At 48.1% G+C, this 20917-nt stretch overlaps 2 protein-coding genes across 3 annotated transcripts; both read left to right on the top strand.

Moving 5' to 3' along the window:
* On the top strand, positions 1 to 8658 carry PROC (protein C, inactivator of coagulation factors Va and VIIIa). Its single transcript, XM_013295085.3, has 9 exons — positions 1 to 145; positions 488 to 568; positions 968 to 1128; positions 2100 to 2124; positions 2676 to 2786; positions 3466 to 3606; positions 3955 to 4064; positions 5046 to 5163; positions 7987 to 8658. The coding sequence occupies exons 2-9, from the start codon at positions 505 to 507 to the stop codon at positions 8553 to 8555; spliced, it is 1299 nt and encodes a 432-aa protein (XP_013150539.3). The 5' UTR covers positions 1 to 145; positions 488 to 504; the 3' UTR covers positions 8556 to 8658.
* A 1920-nt stretch (positions 8659 to 10578) lies between these two features.
* On the top strand, positions 10579 to 20520 carry LOC101918200 (coagulation factor IX-like). Of its 2 annotated transcripts, none has more exons than XM_027779562.2 (9): positions 10579 to 10666; positions 11234 to 11353; positions 13156 to 13316; positions 14192 to 14216; positions 14343 to 14456; positions 15670 to 15804; positions 16957 to 17570; positions 18738 to 18855; positions 19888 to 20520. In XM_027779562.2, the coding sequence occupies exons 2-9, from the start codon at positions 11275 to 11277 to the stop codon at positions 20463 to 20465; spliced, it is 1824 nt and encodes a 607-aa protein (XP_027635363.2). In that variant the 5' UTR covers positions 10579 to 10666; positions 11234 to 11274; the 3' UTR covers positions 20466 to 20520. The 2 variants fall into 2 exon arrangements, with proteins under 2 accessions (XP_027635363.2, XP_027635364.2); XM_027779563.2 differs by having other exon boundaries at positions 10586 to 10666; positions 11174 to 11353.
* The last annotated feature ends 397 nt before the right edge of the window (positions 20521 to 20917 follow it).

A 20917-nucleotide genomic window follows, 5' to 3' on the forward strand; every position in this document is an offset into this window, starting at 1 on the left:
CCTCTAAGCACTGTTTGTTTAATGACTGGAAAGAAAGCACTTCATGTCACTCCAAAGAGTCAATATCTGAAGTTACGGATTAACTAAGTTCCAGCAGAGCTCATGGCGGAAGAATAGATCACGCTGATTCATACTGAATAAAGCAGTAAGTGCTTCAAAAGTATTGTATCCTTTGGGATTTCAAAGTACAGCTTGCTTTAATGAAGCATAAAGCTTGTCAGAAATGCCTGGTGGCGAGGGGAGGATGGCGGGGCAGGCGAGAAGTGTTCTGGGAGAGCTGCTGGTGGCTGAAAGGCAAACCAGCTGCAGGGCCTCATGGACAGTGCTTTGGAGTCAGTCACGGCACCACACAGCATTCAGCGAGGGAGCTGCTCTGGGAAAACCAAGGGAAGGAGCTAGCTGAGCTGCCCGCACACGTCGCCTGCAGCGGGGGGTCGTGCAGCAGCCCCGCAGCGCGCTCCCTTCACACCTGCCTTCTCTGCTCTAGGTGGCTCCTGCTGCAGTATGTGGAAGCTCGTCACTGTAGGGGTGCTGCTGGCCACCTGCTCTTCACCAGTCTGTACCTCAAGTAAGTTTTCAGAGATACCATTCACCCTTTTCCAGTTGCTACAAGTGTGTTGCTCGCTCCTCTGTCAGTCCCAGGGAGCGAGTTGTTCTGGATTCACTCTGCAATCGTTCCCATTAGAGGGGTTTGAATTCCTCTGGGAGAGGTTGACAGTGCTGGGCCGCGATGTCTGCCTGGTCGCAGCCCTCCTGAGCCCTACAAGCTGCCTGAGCACCCCAAGCAGAGGCTGGGGCTTGCTGCTGCCGCGCAGCACTGACAGCCCCCGGCTTCCAGGGCAGGTGCTCTTGCTGTGCGAGAGACGAGCTGTTGCATTGCCATGTGTCCCTTGGGAAGGTCCACCACCACTTTTCAGCCAGCTCTTTCTTTTTTGCCTGCTTGTGTTTTCACATTTTTTGCTTCCAGTATTTTACAGCAATGAAGATGCAAACCAAGTCCTGAAAATCCAGAAGCGGGCAAACTCTTTCCTGGAGGAACTCAAACCGGGCTCTGTGGAGCGTGAGTGCATGGAAGAGCGGTGTGAATTTGAGGAGGCCAGTGAGATATTTGAAACCAAGGAAGCAACAGTAAGTTGTTCTTGTAAGGATGAACGTGGGACTGAACCATTATCGTTTGTTTTCTTCAAGTATTGCAACCCAGGGCATTGAATCCAGCACTGAACATGCATCTCTCCTGACTCCTAAGGTGTAGGCATGGTATTGAGCATCCTTGCGTTACAGTGGTTGTCTAATTACCTCCTATATGGGCCACAAAACTTGGCTGCTCATGCATGTCCCACCTGACCTAACTGTGGGGTTTAGGTCCCAGCCAGGTAATCCCAGTCCCTGCTTGACCCCACTGGCTGTTCTTGCTGCCACTGGGTTGTCACCAGTCCTTCCAGTCCTTTGCCCTCGGCTGTCCATTCGCCAGCCCTGGCTGCCTCCCACTGTATCTCCCCAGTCTCCCACCTGTGCCTGACGAACCCTTCTCTAACCACTGGGTTCTCTCTCATTTTCCAAACCTTTTATTTTCAATTGGATGCTGCCTGTATTGTCAACATCACCGATTCCTGCCCCTTTCCACACCCGGTTGTTGTGTTGACTTGGACTTTTTCTGACTCTGTTAAGCAGAGTAGGCTTGCCACACAGGATGAACCAGTCCTTGCTGTCCCTCAGACCCTGGTGTGCAGTGGGGTCTGTCTCCACAGTGCCCACGTTGGTCTAACTGGACACAAATGAGTTGTGCGCTCAGCCACGCAGGTGACTTGCAGGCAGTAAGTGATAAGAAAACAGCAGCTGTGGGGATTTTGAGGGGTTGTGGTACTGGAGGGTCTGCAGGTTGGGCAGGGGGATCTGTGCTGAGTACAGGCAATAGAAGAATGAATGGGTTGGCCAGTTGTATTGGTGTGCAATGCCAGTCACTACACTGTCAAGAAGAATGAGACCAGAGCTGCTGACTGTGGTGCTGTGCTCTGTTGGATGAGACCATGATAGCCTTTAAATCCCTCACTTGTTAAAAGTCTGCTTCTGGCCTTAATGTAAGTTTTGTTTCTCCACAGCGAAATTTTTGGACCAAGTATGTAGGTAAGTAAAAGACTTTCCCAGTCACTTCTCTGTTTCCTCAAGAGTAACTGGTAGTCAGCCTCCCTGCTGCCATGTATCGCATACCCATTCAAACGCTCATTCTCTCCTGTATGGGGTGTGCAGGGAATGTGTTCCTGTTCCATCATACAGCAGCCTTCCCAAAAAACTCGAAGTGCATCTGTGCCTATCATCAGTCGTCTCCCCAGAGCTAAGGCACTGGTCAAAAGTGCTCTCTGATGCTCTAACCCCACCTGACGTGGTCCAAAGAGGAGCCCCAGCCCTGCTCTTCACTCCCACAGCGACCTGCCTCTGCCCTGTCTGCCTCGGGTTTTGCTCTTTCATCCCCTTCTGCCCACTCCGCTCACCCTGCCGCTGCGATTCAGAACCCGAACAAATGCCTTTGCCTCTGGGCTGGCACCACGGAGGTACCACCGTTTGGTGGCAGAAGCCGTGGGTGATGCTTGGCAGTCCGGGGAGGGTCTGTTCCTGTTACTGCTCGGTCTGTGAGCTCTGCGTGGTTCGGGGACTGAGTTTTCTCGCCTCTGTTTCAGATGGAGATCAGTGTGACCCGCAGCCTTGTGCCAATGGGATCTGCAAGGACAATATTGGAGAATTTTCCTGCATCTGTAACAAAGGCTGGGAGGGGTTTCTGTGCAATTATGGTAATGCTGCCTTTAATCCACTAAAAAATAACATTCTGTGTGCCAGGGAGCTCTGTGTAATAGGTAGGGGTTGACACTGTTGTCATTGCTCGGTGTACTCGCTCTCTTTACTAATGTCATTTCTCTTTCGCTTCGTGATGTGGTAAAAGGATTATCTGCATTTACCTAAAGCAAAATGAACTTTGTGTTGCCGTGGGAGAGGTTTGGAGATCTGAGATATGTTAATTATACAAAAACACTGGAAATAATTCCGTAAACCGGGGGTTTCAGGTACTTTAGAACCATCAGCACAGGAATTATGGTAGGGGAAAAACAACCCACTGCAAATATTTGATTGTCTTTACTGTGACAGTTTCTTCCTTGGACAAAAGCTGGATAGTGTGTTTAGGGATGAGCACATATGTCATGTGGCATCAATACTTGGCACTCAATGACAGTGAATTTTCTGTTCTCCAGTCTACCCGCCCTGACAGTAATCTGTTTTCTCCACCTCCCCCCTGCCTTATTCTGGACCAGGGTCTGTTTGCTGTCTCAGGGCTGAGTGCCCACAACTGTCATCCCAAACCCGTTGCCAGCTGTTGCTCGCTGGAATTACGATGTCATTTTGCCACTTTACCTTCCTGTGACCCTGTGGCTTTCCAGCTTCTCATGTCTCTCTTGCTGTTCGTGTCTTCCGCAGAGGTCAAATACACCAACTGTTCTGTCGATAATGGAGGATGTGAACATTTCTGCAGGGATGACCCTGCCAACCGGTGCCGCTCGTGCAGATGTGCCTCTGGCTATCAGCTGAAGGATGACCATACCAACTGCAAGCCTGTAGGTAAGAGGAGGGTGTTCGTAGTGCAGGTTTGACAGAGGATTATTCAGATATGAAGTAAGAGAATGTTATGGGAGAACTGTCTGCAGTGCGCTCTTCAAAACATCCATTCCATGCAGAGTAATGCTGTGCCTGCGTTTCCCAATTCCATGTGCACTTTACAGCCTTTAACCTGTGTTTGCCTCCTGGAGACATACAGGGGGATCAGGAAACTGCCTCCTCTGCCGAGTGCTGAGGGACTTCCATGAAGCCACTGAGCAGTATCGCCTAGGACGGAGGGAATGCTTTAGAAAGAGGTTTTGTATTGGGTGACCTGGTCTTTGCTAGTTAACTTCTCTGCATCTCCTGTAGTGGAGTTCCCCTGTGGAAGAGTGAAAATGGACTACGTTGAACCCAAAGTAGGATTCAATATTCGGCTCATTGAGGGAAAAGCAGGAAGAAGGGGAGGCAGCCCTTGGCAGGTAAGGAGAAGAATGTTTTTTCACCACAAATAGTTCAGGCTTTTCCCAAACTATTTTTTTCTGTGTGCCTGGCTGCTCCACAAAGGCTCCTGTGTACTAATGGTGGTGCCACGTGAAGCTAAGATTCCCTTAGCTTCTTCAAAAGCAACCCAAAAGTTGGAGTAACAGGGAAAAATGGTTTATTATCTGTTAGGACTCTTGACCTTGTCACTGTTGCCAGGTTTTTACCTTACCTTGCTGCCAGCAATGTCAAGAGAGAGGGTAGTGGTGACACTTACCGACTCTGTTGCTCCATCCAGGGAAAGGCCGCTCGATCCCTGCGATGCATGCTCCTGGTGCTTGATGTGTGCTCCTGCTGCTGTAACAGCCTTTTGGTGGGAGCACGAGCTAATCGTCTCCCCCTCTCCGCATGGATCGGTGCTTATAAGCCTCAGCTGTCATAAACTCAATTTAGCAGATGTAATCAGCAAAATACACCATAGCTTTACAGAGCAGACTGGGACATGGCAGAGAGAGGGGAGACGGTGCAGAGCTTATGGTGGGACTAGCGAATGCATGGAATGAGGACCTGGTTCTTTTTGACATTAAAGGCCGTGTTACACCATAGTGTGAGTTGCAGCCTGAGATGACACACTGTCTCTGGCGTGCCACGGACACAAGAATAATCCCCTCCTTTGAGCTCTGTGTTTCAAAGCTTTCAAGTACCAAAGTGCTTCTTTACAGTGACTAGCATCATCCCATGCTGATTTGGATGAAGCCAGCCCTCATGCAAGAATAATATTCAAAACTTTCTTGCAGGTGTCCCACAGAGTGCTTTTGTCCCAGTGTAGAGCTTTGCCTTCAATGCTTTGGTGCTTGATGCACCTGGGTGTTTTGCAACCAGAGGGAAGAATGTGTACAATGTTTTGGAGCCATGCTCCATGCAGTGTCAGACCTCCCTCTCTCTCTCTCTTTTTTTTGTTTTGTTGTTGTTTATTTCAGATTATGCTGCAAAATAGCAAAGGGAGATTTCTGTGTGGGGGTGTTCTCATCCATCCATCTTGGGTCCTAACAGCGGCACACTGCACTGAGGCAGAAGAGGGGCTCAAAGTAAGACTTGGTATGGAAAAAAAAATCTGTCCCTGCGTTTTTTAAATATAACTGTTTCATTCCCAAGGTTTATAATCTCAGGAGAAAGACTAGCAGTTTATGAAGACAAAAGACCTTCTTGGTTGTAGGAATAGGTTGTCTAGGAAGTATTTAATATGCACCTTAGCACAAAACAAAAAAGTTTAGTAAAAATATGATGTCGTTTGAGCCCTAAACCCTAGAGATGTTTAGTGAGATATGTGGAACAGAGTTTTGAATGGAGACATGGTGGGGGGCAGGTGTGCACTCCCTGGCAGTGGCAGAGATGTTCATGCTGAGCCTACAGATCTGATCCTCGACATGCCTCTGCCAGGCTGGGACACCCAGCACTGCTCCGGACTTGTCCCACTGCAGCTCTCTGCTTGCCATCCAGGGGGGCAAAACTGGAGGGGAAGCTCAGGCTGGGTTTGCACTCAGGAGCCTGGGGGGTCATCTTGTAGCAGGATTGACGTGGCCTTTTCATGACTGAAATGAAGAGTCAGGTCTCAGAGTAGCTGAAGTTTTGGAAGATGGATTTGAGAACAACTGAATTTTCCTGTTTGTGGCTCTTGTTCCTGCATCTCCAGCTTAAGAGCATCCAGAAGTGTGTTCAGCGATCCAAGAAAACAGAGCAGACGGGTGAATGTAAGGATCCCATTCAAAATACTGTGTGTCCCTTCAGAAAACGTCTCACACTTTCTTGTTTATGTAGATCTTCATAGCTAATGTTATTCTGCCAGCAGCAAGATTATGATGCTTCTTATTGCATAGAAGGAACCAGATGCATTTCACCCAGCCTCTGGGTTCAGTACCTCCAGGTCTGGATAGAACTCCTGGAATTTTAAACTCTTGGGGTGGGTAACTGAACTGAGAAAGGAGGTATCGGTGACCAGAAGTCAAAAAGGTCTTCTGGGCTGGGGGAGCTGTTGGTGCCATAGCACTGATGCAAAAGCTCTCACCTGCTTGTTTGTGGCTGGCTGGGTGCAGAGCGTTCGTAGCCATGCTTGCGTGCGGGGCATGTGACGCCTTGCAGAAAGTGTGCTCCTGCACAGCTGAACTGCCTTCCTCGGAGGGGATCTGACGGTGTTCGAGTCCAGAGTTATTTCTGAGGCCTAAACCAGAGTTTTGTATCTGTGAAGACAGGAATAACCCCCCGCCCATACCTGCCAGTCAGCCCCCGCTGCAGCGGCTGCAGAGTGGGTAGCAAGGAAACCTGCTCCAGGGTGCCACAGACACAGCGCCTCAAAGAAGAGGGGTCAGGATAGAAGAAAAGAAAAAAGAGATTTTTGAGTGGTGGCTTGATAAATGCAAGTCCTTCAGGCTCTGGTACTACTTAATACAGGTACCAATCAGAGCAATTCCAGCCGTCTGCTGTGGCCACATATGGGATGTCCATCGGCTGTCTGCAGCAGAGCAAGGGGAGACACTCAGAAATAATTGGTCTGGAAGTCCAAGATCCAAAGCTAGAATTAAAGAGTCTTTTGAGAATCTATTTCTGGAATGACTGTGGATCATAAAACCCCTACGCTTTGGAGACATTGACTCCTTACAGAAAAAAAACCAAAAAACCAGACCCAAAGAGCTGCAGTACCTCATGGACAGGCTGGAGCAGAGGGGAGTTACGCTGGAGCAAGTGACTTCAGAAGACCTCGGTCACGCAGGGTCAGAGTAACTTGGCTGTAGGGCTTGTATCTGCGGGGATTCAAATAAAACTGAAAGAAGGCACAATTTAGCTGGGGGGGGGGGGGACGACGGGACAGGGCCAAATTTGCAAGATGTGTGAAGCACACATCTGAAAAGGTGGTGATGAAGAGCAACTTGAGGTCACCTGCAGTGAAGCCAAGCTGCCGTGGGCACATGCCGCGTGGGCAGGGGGCAGCCTGTCCCGCAGGCCTGCCTGCAGCTCGCGTGTGCACCGTGCGCAGCTCTCGGCAGAAGTTTTGTCAAGCACCTACTGAAGGAGGCCCGGATCTGGAGCTTAAATTAACCGACTGCACCTTCAGAAACGTGGCAGCCACCACTAACGACTCGTGGGGCGCTGCCTCTCCAGCCTTGCAGGGAGAGCTGCCCCGCTCGCTTTTCCCACCATATCACAACTTGTTCTCGCCTTTCTGGCCCTTTCCAGCTTTTCCTGCTTACTGTTCCATAACTGCTGGGCCCACAAAGTAGCTGTCATCATGCAGCTCAAATAACAACCGAGAAGTTTTAAGTAGTCAAAAATTCCTTAAAATACAGATGCGAGATTTCAGAAGGGATTAGCCTTGCCGTCAGTCATCTGGATCTTGTAAATCCTGGAGTTCAGTCGTCCAGGCCCTGGTTGTGCCGCACAAAGCTCCCACGCCATTGTGCATGTCTTGCTGCACTGTGTGCTTGCTCGCCCTGCTTTTACCGCGGACTCCAAGCAGGTTGTTCTCCCCCCGAGGAGCCCTCCCGTTGCACAAGCCAGCTGTAACGGGAACACCGCAGGGCGCCTCCGTTTCTCACCCGATGGCCGTAGCTGTTGGGTGCGAACTCATTGAGTGCTGTGTGTGTTCCTGATTCAGGTGATTATGGACATTTTACAGATTTGTCCATTAGTTATTACTAATATTGTTAGTAATGAATTACATTACAAAAGTAATGAATTACAGTAGGACATTAGGAGTCCATCAGCTCCAGTAAGAGCACTGTTAACCTATAACAGAAAATGAACAAATGTCTGTATTAAGAGGGAATTAACAACGTGACGTACAGCCCAAAATCAATCCAGGTGCTTTGGTGTTCAAGATGAAGGAAGGCTCCGCAGCATCTGTCATCTTCTTGTTTGCTCTTCCAGGTAAATACCACCGTCTCCGTACCGAGGAAGATGAGCAAACCATTTGGGTTGATAAATGCGTGACCCACGAAAATTACACCAAGGAGACCTCCGATAACGACATAGCCATGCTGCACCTGGCCGAGCCCGTGCTGTATAACAAATACGCGCTCCCTATCTGCCTTCCCACCCGCGAGCTGGCGGAACAGGAGCTGATGAGAAGCGGGAACCAGATGGTGGTAACTGGCTGGGGCAGCACGAGCGATGTTAAAAACAATTATTCGACTTTCCTCAGTTACATTCAGATCCCCATGGTTGCCCGGAATGAGTGTGCCCGGGCGATGAGTTTCGCCATCTCGGACAACATGCTGTGCGCTGGGAGCTTGGAGGACAAACAGGATTCCTGCAGCGGGGACAGCGGAGGCCCTATGATCACTAAATATAAGGACACTTGGTTTTTGGTAGGACTTGTGAGCTGGGGCGAAGGCTGTGGGAGAAAGGAGAAATTTGGGGTCTACACCAAAGTTAGTCAGTACCTTGAGTGGATCCAGCAGCACATAGATAAGATGTCAGCATCTTGGAAGGGTTGATCGTGATCCCGAGAGTCTGGAATATTATGGCTAAGTGCTAGTGGCAGTACGCGGTGTAATGTACTGTCAGATCTTCAGTATTAAATATTGAGTATGTGTTAAACTTGTGTGCTGTTTTCCTTAGTATCTGGGGGGCGGGGGGGGTTACTTGGTTGTTTTTCTTTTTTACATTGGTTAGTTTCCAGGTTATGTTGTTTATTTGTAGCATGGTTCTACGTAGACCTTACAGGCAAGAAATGATAACCAGTTCAGCTGAGAGGCAGTACGGCATTGCAGAAAATAAGGTAGTCGGTGGTCAGACGACTCAATCTGTGCAAAATGACGGAATTGGTTGGGGTGGGGGGCAGGAGGGGACAGAGAAAAGTGTTTTATCAGTCACCGTAGTGATACAGTTCTGTCATTTCTGCTTTACTCTTAACGTATTATCCACAGTAGCTGTTTTGGTTTGCTCTGAACTTGGACAATTCTTCTTCAACACCGTGAAATCTTAATACCATCCCTGCGTCCACTCATCGCACCTTGCTCCAGTGCTCACAGATGAAGTTGATCCAGCAGGTCACTACAACTGCTCCCTATTTTCTATTCTTTGCACACTCAATGCCTGATTTTAACACCACTACCACCACCCCAACCTTTCTTAAAAGTCAGCAGGCATTCTGTGTTTTATTCTGGTTATTAAGGTCTAATTAGCAAGCTAAGCAAACACTTGTTCATTCCTATTCTAGTGAATGCAGTCAGCTGTGGGCTATATTAGCATTGCTAATACTTCCTGATAAATGTGTGTGTATGTCTGATCTGTATCTGTATGCATGTGTGTATATCAGTAAATAAATTAGAGATAGATAGCACCAGTAAGTTCATAGGAAGCATTAATAGTCAAAATGAAGTTTAATATCACAATTTATACTTGTTTTTATTCTTAGCACTTAAGCCTGCTAAACAGAATTAATCTTGTAGAAAAAAGCCCACTAACCCTGCCATAGTGATGCATGTTTCCAGCATCTCAATCGGGATTTGGACCCATTTTTGGATCAGTGAAGAACTTCAGTCTGCTCTTGCGATGAGATTGTTAAATGGAAAACACCTTGGGTACAACAAAATCATATTAGGATTTGTAAGAAATTTCATATGGTGTCAACAGAGAGGTGTAACACCTCTTAAACGTGTGGACTTAGTCTTGCTGACTTACAGGCTGCTTACCCGCTTATTAAGCAAGCGCTGAGGTTAATTCAGGCGTTGCAGACGAAGCAGGGTAAGGGCTTCATGTTGGGGGTGAGCTAAGACTGACAAGTACTGTCAGCTCGCTCTGTGTCGCCTGCTGTCGCTGCTCTTTTTCTCTTTTGTTCCCCCCTGCCCTCCTTTTTTCTTTGGGACTGGATTTAAGGAGCAAGGAATGTGGAAGAACACCACTTCGGACAGCAGCCTTCCAACGAGGGCCTGCCCCAAGGATACGTGCTTCTGAAACGGCTGGCATTGCTGGTCGTTGAATTCCCAGGAAAAAACAGTGGTGTGTTTCAAAGCCAGTAAAACATGGGTCTAATTAAAGGCAGAAATCATAATGTCAGTGCACGGCTGTGACTGCTGCAGGGCACTGTCTGCCTTCCCGCAGGTGGCTGCGATGAGTCCTCCTGCACAGCCACAGCTCTGCACGTTTCAACCGACGTTTGCAGAGCAGCTCGTGAATTTTGCCAATCGGTTGGTCTTACCGACTGAAAGATGATGGAGTGTCAGAAATCTTCTCTTAGACATTCCAGATTTTCCTGACAATTTGTCACAAAGAAGTGGCTATTACTGTTGGAAGATGTTTTTAAGGAATTTTTTTTTTAAATATACACGTGTGTGTGTATATGTGTGGAAACAGACACATGGGTTTTATTCCTCTTTTGGATTTCACGTGTTTCATAGAATCCAGAAGGTTGTCTTTCCTCTGTCAATATTTGTGACTGGTTAATGATCAACCCCTTGACCTCATGGCTGTTCCTGGGGTACATCCAAACCTCTCAAACCTAAAAAAATAAAAGAAAAAAGTGAGTATTAGTGCATGGTTCCGTGTAAAGTGAACACATTCTGCATCCCGTGTTTTTTGGAAAAATTATACAGGTAGCAAAGAGGTATGTGCTGTCGGATCCTGGTAAAATATTTAGCCTGGGAAGGTAATATGAAGAAATACAGATTTCTGCCTTTTAACCGTTACTGCCAGGTAAGCGGTGGATGTTCCCCAGTGGGGTTTGCGCAGATGGTCTTACTTGACAAGATCCTCAGTGACTGCACAGCGGCTGCTCCGTTACCCGTGCGCGGCTCAGCGCCCAGCCTGGGATCCTGTGCGCCCCGAGGCTGCCGCTGGGACTGGCTCCTGCTCAGCCAGGGCCGGATCCACGCCTCCCAGGGTCACCACAGCTTTTTATATTATTTCTGTGGGCTTCGGGTCAGACCTGCACCGCGTGCTGCAGCAGGTTGCGCTCTGCAGGTTGCCTTGCAGACGGGATCCCTGCTGCAGCGTGCGGCACCCGTGTGGCTCGGGCAAACGGCTGACATCAGAGCAAAATGAACCAGGTGGAATTTGCTTTCTTAGCCCCTTCTGTCGCCGTCTTGCTTCTACTTCTTCGTCATTTTTGCAGACTAATTCACCTTTGGCTTTGTGGCAATATACCCATTACATCCTTCTTTTCCCTCGGAAAGGAAGCAGCAGGAGGTCAGAGCGTTCCGGGTGCTTGCTGACATGGAGAGCAATTCCTCACTCCTGACGTTTCTCCTACTGATGTGCTCCATCAGCAGCAGCTGTCCATTTCCATATTCAGGTAGGTACTTCTGAATTACAGCTTTAACTTAATTGTCTTATTGTGGCAATCTTGGTATTTAAACTGAGACCATGTTCCTCTCCTGAAGACAAAGTCCTGTGGGTTCAAGAAGCACTTCTCGAAGTGCACGAGAAAAAAAATGGAATATTCATATATGGTTTTCCAAGAGAAATCAGCCCTTCTTAGCTTTCAGCTTAGACCCTGTCCTGTTGAAAAGTATTCTGCTTGTGACACTGAACCCAAAACTTGAATTATTTTTGTATGGCAAAGTTTTCCAATTTGGGAAGCTAAAATTAGGCTCTTTGAACATGTGTTCTCAGGCCTCATGCTGATTTTTCTACAACAACTATGCAAGGTTTGGAAATGGCTTCCAAGAGCCTTAGAACAGGCAGGAGCTTGGGAATCACTGTGGCTGTCCTTGCAGGGGAGGAAGAGCAGAAATAGAAGTGGTACCTGCAAACCAGAGGGCTTTGCAGCAGGCGTACGTTTGCAACCCCTGTGCGGGGTACCTACTCACAATAGGTGAATCCTTTAAAGGTGACCCCAGAACTCAAGGGGTGGTGAAGGGCTGTGTCACTGATGAAGTGAAAGGCATTTTCCCTGTTACCAGGCAGCAGGATCTGTCCAAAGATTTTCTCAGCCAAGCGTTGTTCTTCTACTCTGTGGGCTCCTTCTAACTGCCTAGAAATGAAGCAGTTTGGTATTATTCTAGAATTTCAGTCATGGCTAATGGACACCGATCCTGCACCTGCAAAGAAATGTGTGTCTTTATGGTCCATCTCCAGAACTGGATTCTTTGCCAGAGGGTTTTGACTTGTGTAGGACACTGAGTCATGGTTAGGGAGAGAGAGCAGTGGGTAAGTCAGCTGCTGTGTGAAGTTCAGTGAGCTTTGCCGGGATTACGCACCGAGCTTTCTCCTTAGGATGCTTCTTGGCAGCAGGTTTCCAATCTGTCAGATGGCTTTTGGATATAGGGCCAGGCTTCTGCAGATTGAACACAACGGCAAAGCCCTCCATCTTCTCTGAACAGCGATGGCACGTGGTATCAGCACATCCAGGAGGGCTGAGCGGGCCCTCATTTTCCTTGGGAGCATCCTGGCTGGAAAGCCCTGGGAGCACAGTGCTTCAGCTGGAGGTGCCAGAGCAAAGACTTGCTGTGGCGCAGCAAGGGGGTGTGTGGGGAGGACCCTCCTGCCACATCCCTTCTGGCCACTCCTCCCCTCATTTACTGGCAGCAATAGCTTTTAAGACATTGCGGGAGGAGGGGAAATAGCGAAGCAAAGTTGAGATGAGCTAAACAATAAGTACAGAACTGACACTTTATATATGTCTTCCAGTGACAGAGCAGTGCCTGTCCTGTTGTGGACCTGGGAACCACTGGGTCTCCATCACTGAGTATCTGACTAAGCTGGCACCAAATACAAACCAAACCCCTCTCACCTTGCTTTCCACATGCACACACGGCCAGGCAGCTAACAGCTGGGGATCGGCGTGGTTAGGCAGGAAAATACCACCCGCTTCCAAAGAAACAGCTGCAGTACTCTGGAATAAAAATTAATTTCTGCACTAACCTGAAAGTCTTGGTAGCGGGGCTTTTGATCCACTAACAGAAAGCTTAAATTACTGGTGTCTTTTGTTGGAACATAGACTAATTTTATTTTCCTTTGGGCTGTTTACATAGATTCTCGCTGCCCTTCTTTATATTGTTTGCTCAACTGAAAGAATGCGTGGCTGTGACTGGAACGATGCCCCTTTGTTGTCTTCCAGTATCAACCGTTCCTTTTTTTTTTTGTTTTCTCTAGTGTTTTTGAGAAAAGACGAAGCACACGAGGTGCTGAAAGTCCATAAACGTGCTAACTATTTTCTGGAAGAGATTCGTCCAGGGAACTTGGAGAGAGAATGCAGTGAGGAAAAGTGTTCGTTTGAGGAGGCTAAGGAGATCTTCCATTCGCAGGAGAAAACGGTGAGACGCTTTATTTTGGGAAAAGTAGAGGAAATTAATGGTGAGCTAGTGTGGCTCTGACATGTGCCTATGGGTTCTGCAGCTCTAGTCAGGATGGGTCACTCACAGCACCTGTGAGATTTCGCTTTCTGACCAGGTGCTCAGTTCATTATGTAAACGTTAAACACAATTCCTTAAAAGTATCCAAACCCTATTTCTCAGAGAGCCTCAATCCAGCAACATGGTGCTGACATTTTCAGAGGCCACTTGCTTGATCAGACCCCTCCAAATGCAGAGGGGGAGCACATGGTTCCCAGGGCTCAACAGTGTCCCCCCGGGGAAGCAGGGCCCTGGGCATCCCCCCCGGGAGGCACGTGGGCATCCCCCAGGGAGGCAGGGCCGTGGGCATCCCCCTGGGCACCCTGTGCAGAGGCAGGAGCCTGAGCTGCCCTGTTGAACAGAGGTGCCCAAGTTCTCCTGTACCCAGCCCGCGCTGCTGAGGCGACGTCTTCCTTAGCAGGTGGAGCAGCGCGGTAGAAATGGCTCTTTGCAGTGAAGCAGCTGGTGCTGAGGACTGTTGGCACTGACCCAGGGTGGCATGGGGCGGGGGTGTCACTTGAAGCTCCTAGGCTGATGCCACAGACCTTTTCCTGGCTGGAGCATTTATGGATCTAAGCTTTCAGACTAATTTTTGTCCCACCAACACCCAGTTTCTGTGCTCTGTGGCTGGTCTCTGACCCAAGGGAAACCAAGCTGCTGCGTGGTGATCAGATCTGCTCAGACAATCCTAATCAAAGTGTTCATTTACATGCGCTGTTAAAAAAAAGTTTTCTATCTTCAGTACCCAATATGGCCACTGATTAACTGTTTCCTTCATTTGTGATTTCTTCTTGCAGATGGAGTTTTGGTTTAATTACAAAGGTAGGTAAAAAAGGAAATTTTTAAAAAGGCATTTCTTGTGGCCCTTCTGGGTACGAAGTGTGGCAGTTCAAAGCCAGGCTTCTCTGAACTCCTGCTGTTACACTGTGCCTTGTTTCTTCTTCCTAGGTTTAAATCCGTGTAGCACAAACCCCTGTAACAATGGTGGAGTCTGCAAAATAAGACACTACAATTACTTCTGCATCTGCCCCCCAAAATTTGGAGGAGACAACTGTGAAAGTGGTGAGTACGGGAGCAGACACACCGACATCCCTGTCAGGGGAGGATTAAGGCTGGAATTTGCTCCTCGGATATTTGAGTGGAACCTCTGCACAGGCTTCTCGCTGAGGTTGTGGGTGGTGACCTCACCTGTCTGATACAGAACTGGCCGGTTGTTTAAGATTCTTACGTTAGATCAGTCCTTGCATTAAAAAACTTCTTGCGTGGCGCATTGGGGCACGGCCACCCTGGGGAGGGGACCCAGGTGTGAGCGCGGCGCTGCAGTGGGGCAGGGAGGGCAGCACCACCCCCTGCCATGCAGAAGCTGAGTTGTGGGTTCCTGCACTCAGCTGTGCAAATCCTGAAGGAGACACCTGGCAGCCTCCCATCCCCCCCCCCAGGAAAGGATGGGGTCACTCCAGGGTGATAACAAGTCTCCTGCACTGCGGATTTTGTGTGGTGAGGTCCTATTCTCTTTTTAATTTTGTTGAGTAAATGCATCAAACAAATTAACCAGAGCTTCGAGCAAACAAAAAAATCAATTACGTTGTAATATATGAATGATGAAAGATTAATTAGAAAAGCTGCCTAATTCTTACCAGATTTTTGGTCCTCTGAAGTACCGTATCCAGTTTGCAAGTGACCGGGGTGTGAAATTACAGCAAAAGTCAAACTGACATGGGAACTGTGAATCATAAGTATTTTTTTTTCCCCAAGCGCTTTTGTCAACCTTTTCTTTTTACAGTCAAGCAATTAAACATGATTTTTTTTTTGTTTCTTTGTTTGTTAATATAACAATGATATAAAAACTTCAGTCAATTCCTAGCAGACTTGGCCCCCGCCAGAATGCCTGGTACTTTACATCTGTTGTGATAGAAAAGGTGTGCAGACAGATGAAAAATGGATGCATTTCGGGGTGTTTGCTCTTCCAGGCATTTTCTTGTCCCTGCTCTCCGGGCAGAAAGGCCTGGAGCCCAGCTGTGGCCTCAAGGCAAAGCTGGCAAAGAAGAACATGGTAGAACCACGACAGACATAGGCAACGTGGTTGCTTTGCTGCAAATTTGCATGGTTTTCTGGAACTGGAAGAGGTGGTTCCTTCTGTTTCCCTGCAAGATTTCAGTAGATTTTTTTCCCTCCTTTCTTCCATATAATAAAGCTAGAATAACAACAGCTGTGCGCTGCGCCGCGGCCGGCGCGTGGCAATAACCGCGTTCTTCCCTGTGCATTCCCATCCCAGAGAAGCTGGAATGCTGGTACAAGAACGGAGGGTGCTGGCAGTACTGCAGGGAGAGCAGCAGCGCCTTGCAGGTGGCGTGTTCCTGCGCCAAGGATTACACCCTGCACGAGGACGGGAAGAGATGCACGCAGGCAGGTAAAGCACAGTCCGCTCGGCTCTGGCTCGGGGGAAGAGCACGTTCGCAGGCACCGGCTTTTCCTCGTCGCTGGCTGCAGAAGAGCTACGCAGGCTGTAGCTACTGCGGCTTGCGCTTCGTGTGTGAAAACGATCCTTTTTTATTATTATTATAATTATTATTATTATAATTATTACTTCTACTGCTACTACTGTATTATATTATCATCATCATAATTATCATTATTAAATATATATAATATATATTTTACGTAATGTATAATATATAAGAATACATAAATATAATAAAAATAAATAAAATATATAATGAATAAATAATAATACAACAACGATAATATGTCTATAAAATAAATATAGAATAAATGATAATATTACAATATATTTAATTTATATATTTTTATATATAATGCTTTTAAAATATTTTTTATATTTTTAATTTTTTAAAATATTTTAATAAATTTATATATTTTTCTATATAATGCATATGAATGTATGTCATATATATTATATATATTTTATTATAATATATTTAACAACAATAATGATGATAATAATAATGAAAATGATAATGATGATGATAATAATTAATAATAATGGGGTTTTCTTATTCTTATTTATAATGTTTTGTTTATATGGGTTTGAAATGTTAAGGTCCTTCTCCAGGCAGTGTGTCTCTGCCCAGTGCCCCTGTCAGCCCGCGCTGGGTGAAGGAGCAGCACGCGGGGCGGTTCCTGCAAACAGCAGCCCGGGCTTAGGTCAGCCGAGCCGAGTTACGAAGCTGAACCGCAGCGCTGGCAGGCGAGGGGACAGGACGGGCGTCTTTAGAATTGTGTGTTACGGCCCCATCACAAGGGGAGCGCTGGGTGCGGGTCCCCTCCTGAAGGCAGCGCACTGGGCAGTGCTGGGAGCCCCTGGGCTCCGGGAGCCACCAGCCATGGCGGGTGCCTGTGGCTCCGAACAGGCCCGGCCGCGCCGTGTCCCTCACAATCAGCTCTGCGTGCCTGGGTCAGGGGGTGGCCAAGGTGGAGCCTGACACGGGGGTGTCAAGGGTTTTCCTGGGCTCTTACGGGAGGTTCTCTTGGACTTTTGTGTTGGAGTCTGATACCGTGCGCCCTGAACTCCAGTCCTTGTTTCTGTGTTTCCTCCATCCAGCACCGTTTCCGTGTGGCCTGATCAAAGCCAGGCAGGCTCTGGAGTGGCGGCTGGGGCAGAACAGGCTCCCGAGGGGACTGGGCGAGCACGGGGGTGACATGGCCAAGTGGAATGAGAGCAGAGAGGGCACAGTTAGGCAAACGGAGCTGGTACAAAGTGCTTTTGGGGAAAATGAGACCTTAAAGGATGACTTTGGGCAGAGCATGCACATGGAGGGTGATGCTGGACAAACTGAGGCTGCAGGAGATGTTTCCAGCTGGAACAAGACACTGGTGGACCCTGTGACCCAGAAGTGGCTGGGAGACAGTGCTGCTGGGCAGGAGGGGGATGTCCCCGAGCACCCCGGGGCAGCGGAGGTGACCAGTGAGCCCCAGGGCCCTGCCTGGCAGAGCACGGCCGCGGCAAGGCAGGGAGAAATGGTGGAAGATGCTGCTGGGTGGAACAGAACGGGGAGCGCCCGCAGCGTGCCCAGTGGGCTCAGCCAGAGCAGCCACGGGGGAAACGTTTCAGACAGGCCTCAGCATGTCCAGCTGACCGTCAGCTCCACTCCAGAGCACCAGGACGCCAGGGTGACGGGAGGAACTCTTTGTCAGCGTGGACATTGCCCCTGGCAGGTAATACTTTTCCTCCAGTCTGGCCATAAATGCCACACCTAAATGCTTGCTTTATCGTCACCGGTTCCAGCTGGAGCAGAGATCATCAAGCCATTATAAAGGGGTTTTTTTTCAGGTCTAGAGCAATCCAGCCACGTGTAGCTGCTGCAGGTCTTTTTGATGACGCGTATCTTACGTGCCCCATTTATCATCCCTTCCCCAGCCTCCGTGGATGCGCTTTCCAGATCTCAGCGTAACACTTTCTCTCTTAACTACATCGATCCGATCTTCTCCTGCTCTGTTAGTCAGGTTCCTTGTTTCTGAGTGTTCTCGGTGAAAGCTGTGCTTCTGCCTCCTTTTGGAAGGGCTGGTGGTATTTTTCACAGAAATTTTCTGTGACCAAATGAGACCCTTCCTTAAGACTGGCGGGCTCTTCATACGTGGTACCATAAGGAAGATAAACCTGAGAGGGCTCAAGTGGGAGGGCGAGTGGCATGTGGCAAGTAGGGGAGTCTCCCTGAAGCATTTATTTCTACTCTCTTTTGGGTTGTTTACTCATGGGTTTAGGCTTTTTGTTCTGTGTCTCCTTACCTGTTACTCATTTTCACTTATTTGTATTGTCTCTGTTTTATCAGTGTGCTGTTCTTGTTTACGGGCTTGTGCACAGAAAGTGAACAGACTGATCTAAAAAACCTCAAGATATGTCAGTCTGTTTAATTGCTGTCACAGAAAAAGATTTATCCCATTCCACACATCAGGGTGTATTTTACAGGTGGAAAAAGGGTAGGCTGAACGTGTAGACCAGCACTGCACTCTTCTTTTTTAACCAAAGTGCCAGAGAAACACACCTTGTGTTACTCTTCTTCCCCACCCCCAAAAAATCTGTTAAGCCACATGAAAAATCACCATTGTATTTGTTTCCTTGGAAGAATGCCGGTTACCATAGCTCTCAGCCTATTTGATTTTGTCAAGCTTAATTCAACATAATACTCTGCTCCAGTGTCACAGATGTGCAATCATTTTGTTACTGTTTTAACATCATCTTCTTTGCTTGGTGCACTGTAGCTGTTACTGCCAGAAATGTTATTTTCAAGATCCAGAGCCTGCAACCAACCAGCGAGAAACTACCAGCACGCATCCATACCTTCCACAACCCAGGGCACACTTTCTTCCTCATTTTTCATACAGGTTTTGATCCGGAATAGTAAAGATATTGGCTTCTGTGGAGGGAGTTTAATCAGCAGTCGCTGGGTGGTCACTGCTGCTCACTGCCTGGATCTCGTCAGGCCCCACCACGTGACCGTAGGTGAGTATAAGTTGTATGTTGTTTATACATACATATATATGTAATCTATATGTATGATATAGGTATCATATCATACACAAGATACCTTAAATCTCTTCTAGATCTCTTGCTTAACATGCACTTTGCGTTGTACATGAACACAATAAGGTGTGGCTGAGAAACAGCCAGACACGGCTGGCCTGACTCGGGTTGACAGAACGCTGAATTTTCTTTGCAGCACGTTAAGTGCGAAGCGGCTCCAGCTGTACCCTGTGGTTTCAGGGAACCCGGGAGCCCAAGGCACATATTTACCTTTTTCTGTTGCCCATTTTGGCAAACTCATTGAGCGTGGAGACTGGGCACACCTCAGGGTACACCTCCAAAGGAAGGATGCCCGTGGGTCACGGTCTGCTCTCAAGCTGGTTTTGTTTTTTAATCAGCCTTGAGTTCCCTGCTGTGCTGCCTGCAAGTGCCTCAGAGCAGAAAGCCCCCCTCCCATGTCCTGTGCCACAGCACCGGCAACCACAGCAGGAACTGGAGCCCCTTGCAGCAGGAATGCTGCAATAAACACAGTCACACGCAAGACTTTGTGCTTGAAACCTCCAGAAAGAGAGACATGCTAGAGGAGCAGATGGGATACGGCACTAGGTAACAGGCAGGAAACAATTCTTCGGCCTTATCCATGACTGCATCTTAATGCTCATCTCCTGTTCCTGAGGGGCAGACCACCACGTCCCATGGAAGCTTTGACAAACTGCTTGAAATGCAGTGGTTACTAAAAGGCATTGACATTATTTATGGTACAGTCCCTGTCGCGGAAGCCATAGTCTCTGTAAGTATCTATTCACCCAGTCAACAGCTTTGGTTTGCCCCTAAAGGGCACACCGGCAGGCTCGGTGTGCAGGATCGCACCTGCAGCTTAAGAGAGTGTTGTTACAGAGCATCGTTTGTTTGGGTTGCGTCAATTCACTGTCCCTCCTGTGTGACAGGAACAGAAACAGCCTTCTAGGCTCCCTCGGGTCTGCTTAACACGTTAACTTGTCATGACTGCAGGAGACTTTGACAAATACCGAAGAGAATTCAAAGAGCAGAAGATTGGTGTGGAACGGAGCTGGACGCATCCCCATTACGATTCAAACGACTACAACAGCGACATCGCCTTGTTGTACTTGAGCAGCGAGGTTGTTTTTAACGAGTATGTAATTCCCATCTGCCTTCCAAGCCCCAGCCTGGCCACCCTGCTCTCTGAAGAAGGAAGGATAGGGACGGTAAGCGGGTGGGGTGTCACTCACACCAGAGGCTCGACTCTGCGCTTCCTCATGAAAGTCCAGCTGCCCATCGTGAACATGGAGACCTGCCAGCGGTCAACAGACAGGCTCGTCACCGACAACATGTTCTGCGCAGGTTACCACACGGCCGGTGCAGACGCCTGCAAAGGGGACAGCGGTGGCCCCTTCACGGTGCCTTACCACAACACCTGGTTTCTCCTGGGCATTGTAAGCTGGGGCGAGGGCTGTGCTGAAAGAGGAAAATACGGTGTATACACCAGGGTATCCAACTACATCCCATGGATTAAAGAGGTTGTTGAAAGTGTAGCAGATTCAGAAAACCTTTCCATTAACTTTTTGTAATACCACCCCTTTAAAACCACGAATAATTCTAATAGTGTACCAGTCTAAGACACAGTGCAGTGTGTAATCATAAATGGTTAAATTGTTCATTCAAGTGCTACTGAGTAAAGTATTTGTGTATAATAAAAGAGCTATTCTGCAAATAACAGACAGCTACAACTTTTCTTAATGTAAATTCCTACCAGCTTTAGTTTTAGAGTTTTAGAGAAAAAAACCCAACCTTTCCATTTCTTGAGCCTATCCCAAAACCCAGGAACTAAAGCTGTGTGAATTAGCTGCTTAGAAAAGGGAGAGCATTTCTGACAGTGTTCTGTCCTCTAGTTATGGAAAGCCACGCTGAACACAGTCCCTGGGCCTTGAAGGTCTGTCACTGAGCACAGCTGTTACTTCAAGTACAATTCACTTCACTAAAATGCAAATGTTTTCTGATAAAAAAAGCCCCAATGTCCATA

Source organism: Falco peregrinus, chromosome 12 (assembly GCF_023634155.1).
Source record: "Falco peregrinus isolate bFalPer1 chromosome 12, bFalPer1.pri, whole genome shotgun sequence".
In the NCBI taxonomy this organism is placed as follows: domain Eukaryota; kingdom Metazoa; phylum Chordata; class Aves; order Falconiformes; family Falconidae; genus Falco; species Falco peregrinus.

Excerpts from the sequence above, each read along its gene's own strand:
- PROC (XM_013295085.3), top strand. The coding sequence starts at position 505 with ATGTGGAAGCTCGTCACTGTAGGGGTGCTGCTGGCCACCTGCTCTTCA. Across the intron at positions 2,125-2,675 it reads TTTTTGGACCAAGTATGTAG|ATGGAGATCAGTGTGACCCG; the intron begins GTAAGTAAAAGA and ends CCTCTGTTTCAG. Across the intron at positions 4,065-5,045 it reads GGGGAGGCAGCCCTTGGCAG|ATTATGCTGCAAAATAGCAA; the intron begins GTAAGGAGAAGA and ends TGTTTATTTCAG.
- LOC101918200 (XM_027779562.2), top strand. The coding sequence starts at position 11,275 with ATGGAGAGCAATTCCTCACTCCTGACGTTTCTCCTACTGATGTGCTCC. Across the intron at positions 15,805-16,956 it reads GAAGAGATGCACGCAGGCAG|CACCGTTTCCGTGTGGCCTG; the intron begins GTAAAGCACAGT and ends TCCTCCATCCAG. Across the intron at positions 17,571-18,737 it reads GTGGACATTGCCCCTGGCAG|GTTTTGATCCGGAATAGTAA; the intron begins GTAATACTTTTC and ends TTTTTCATACAG.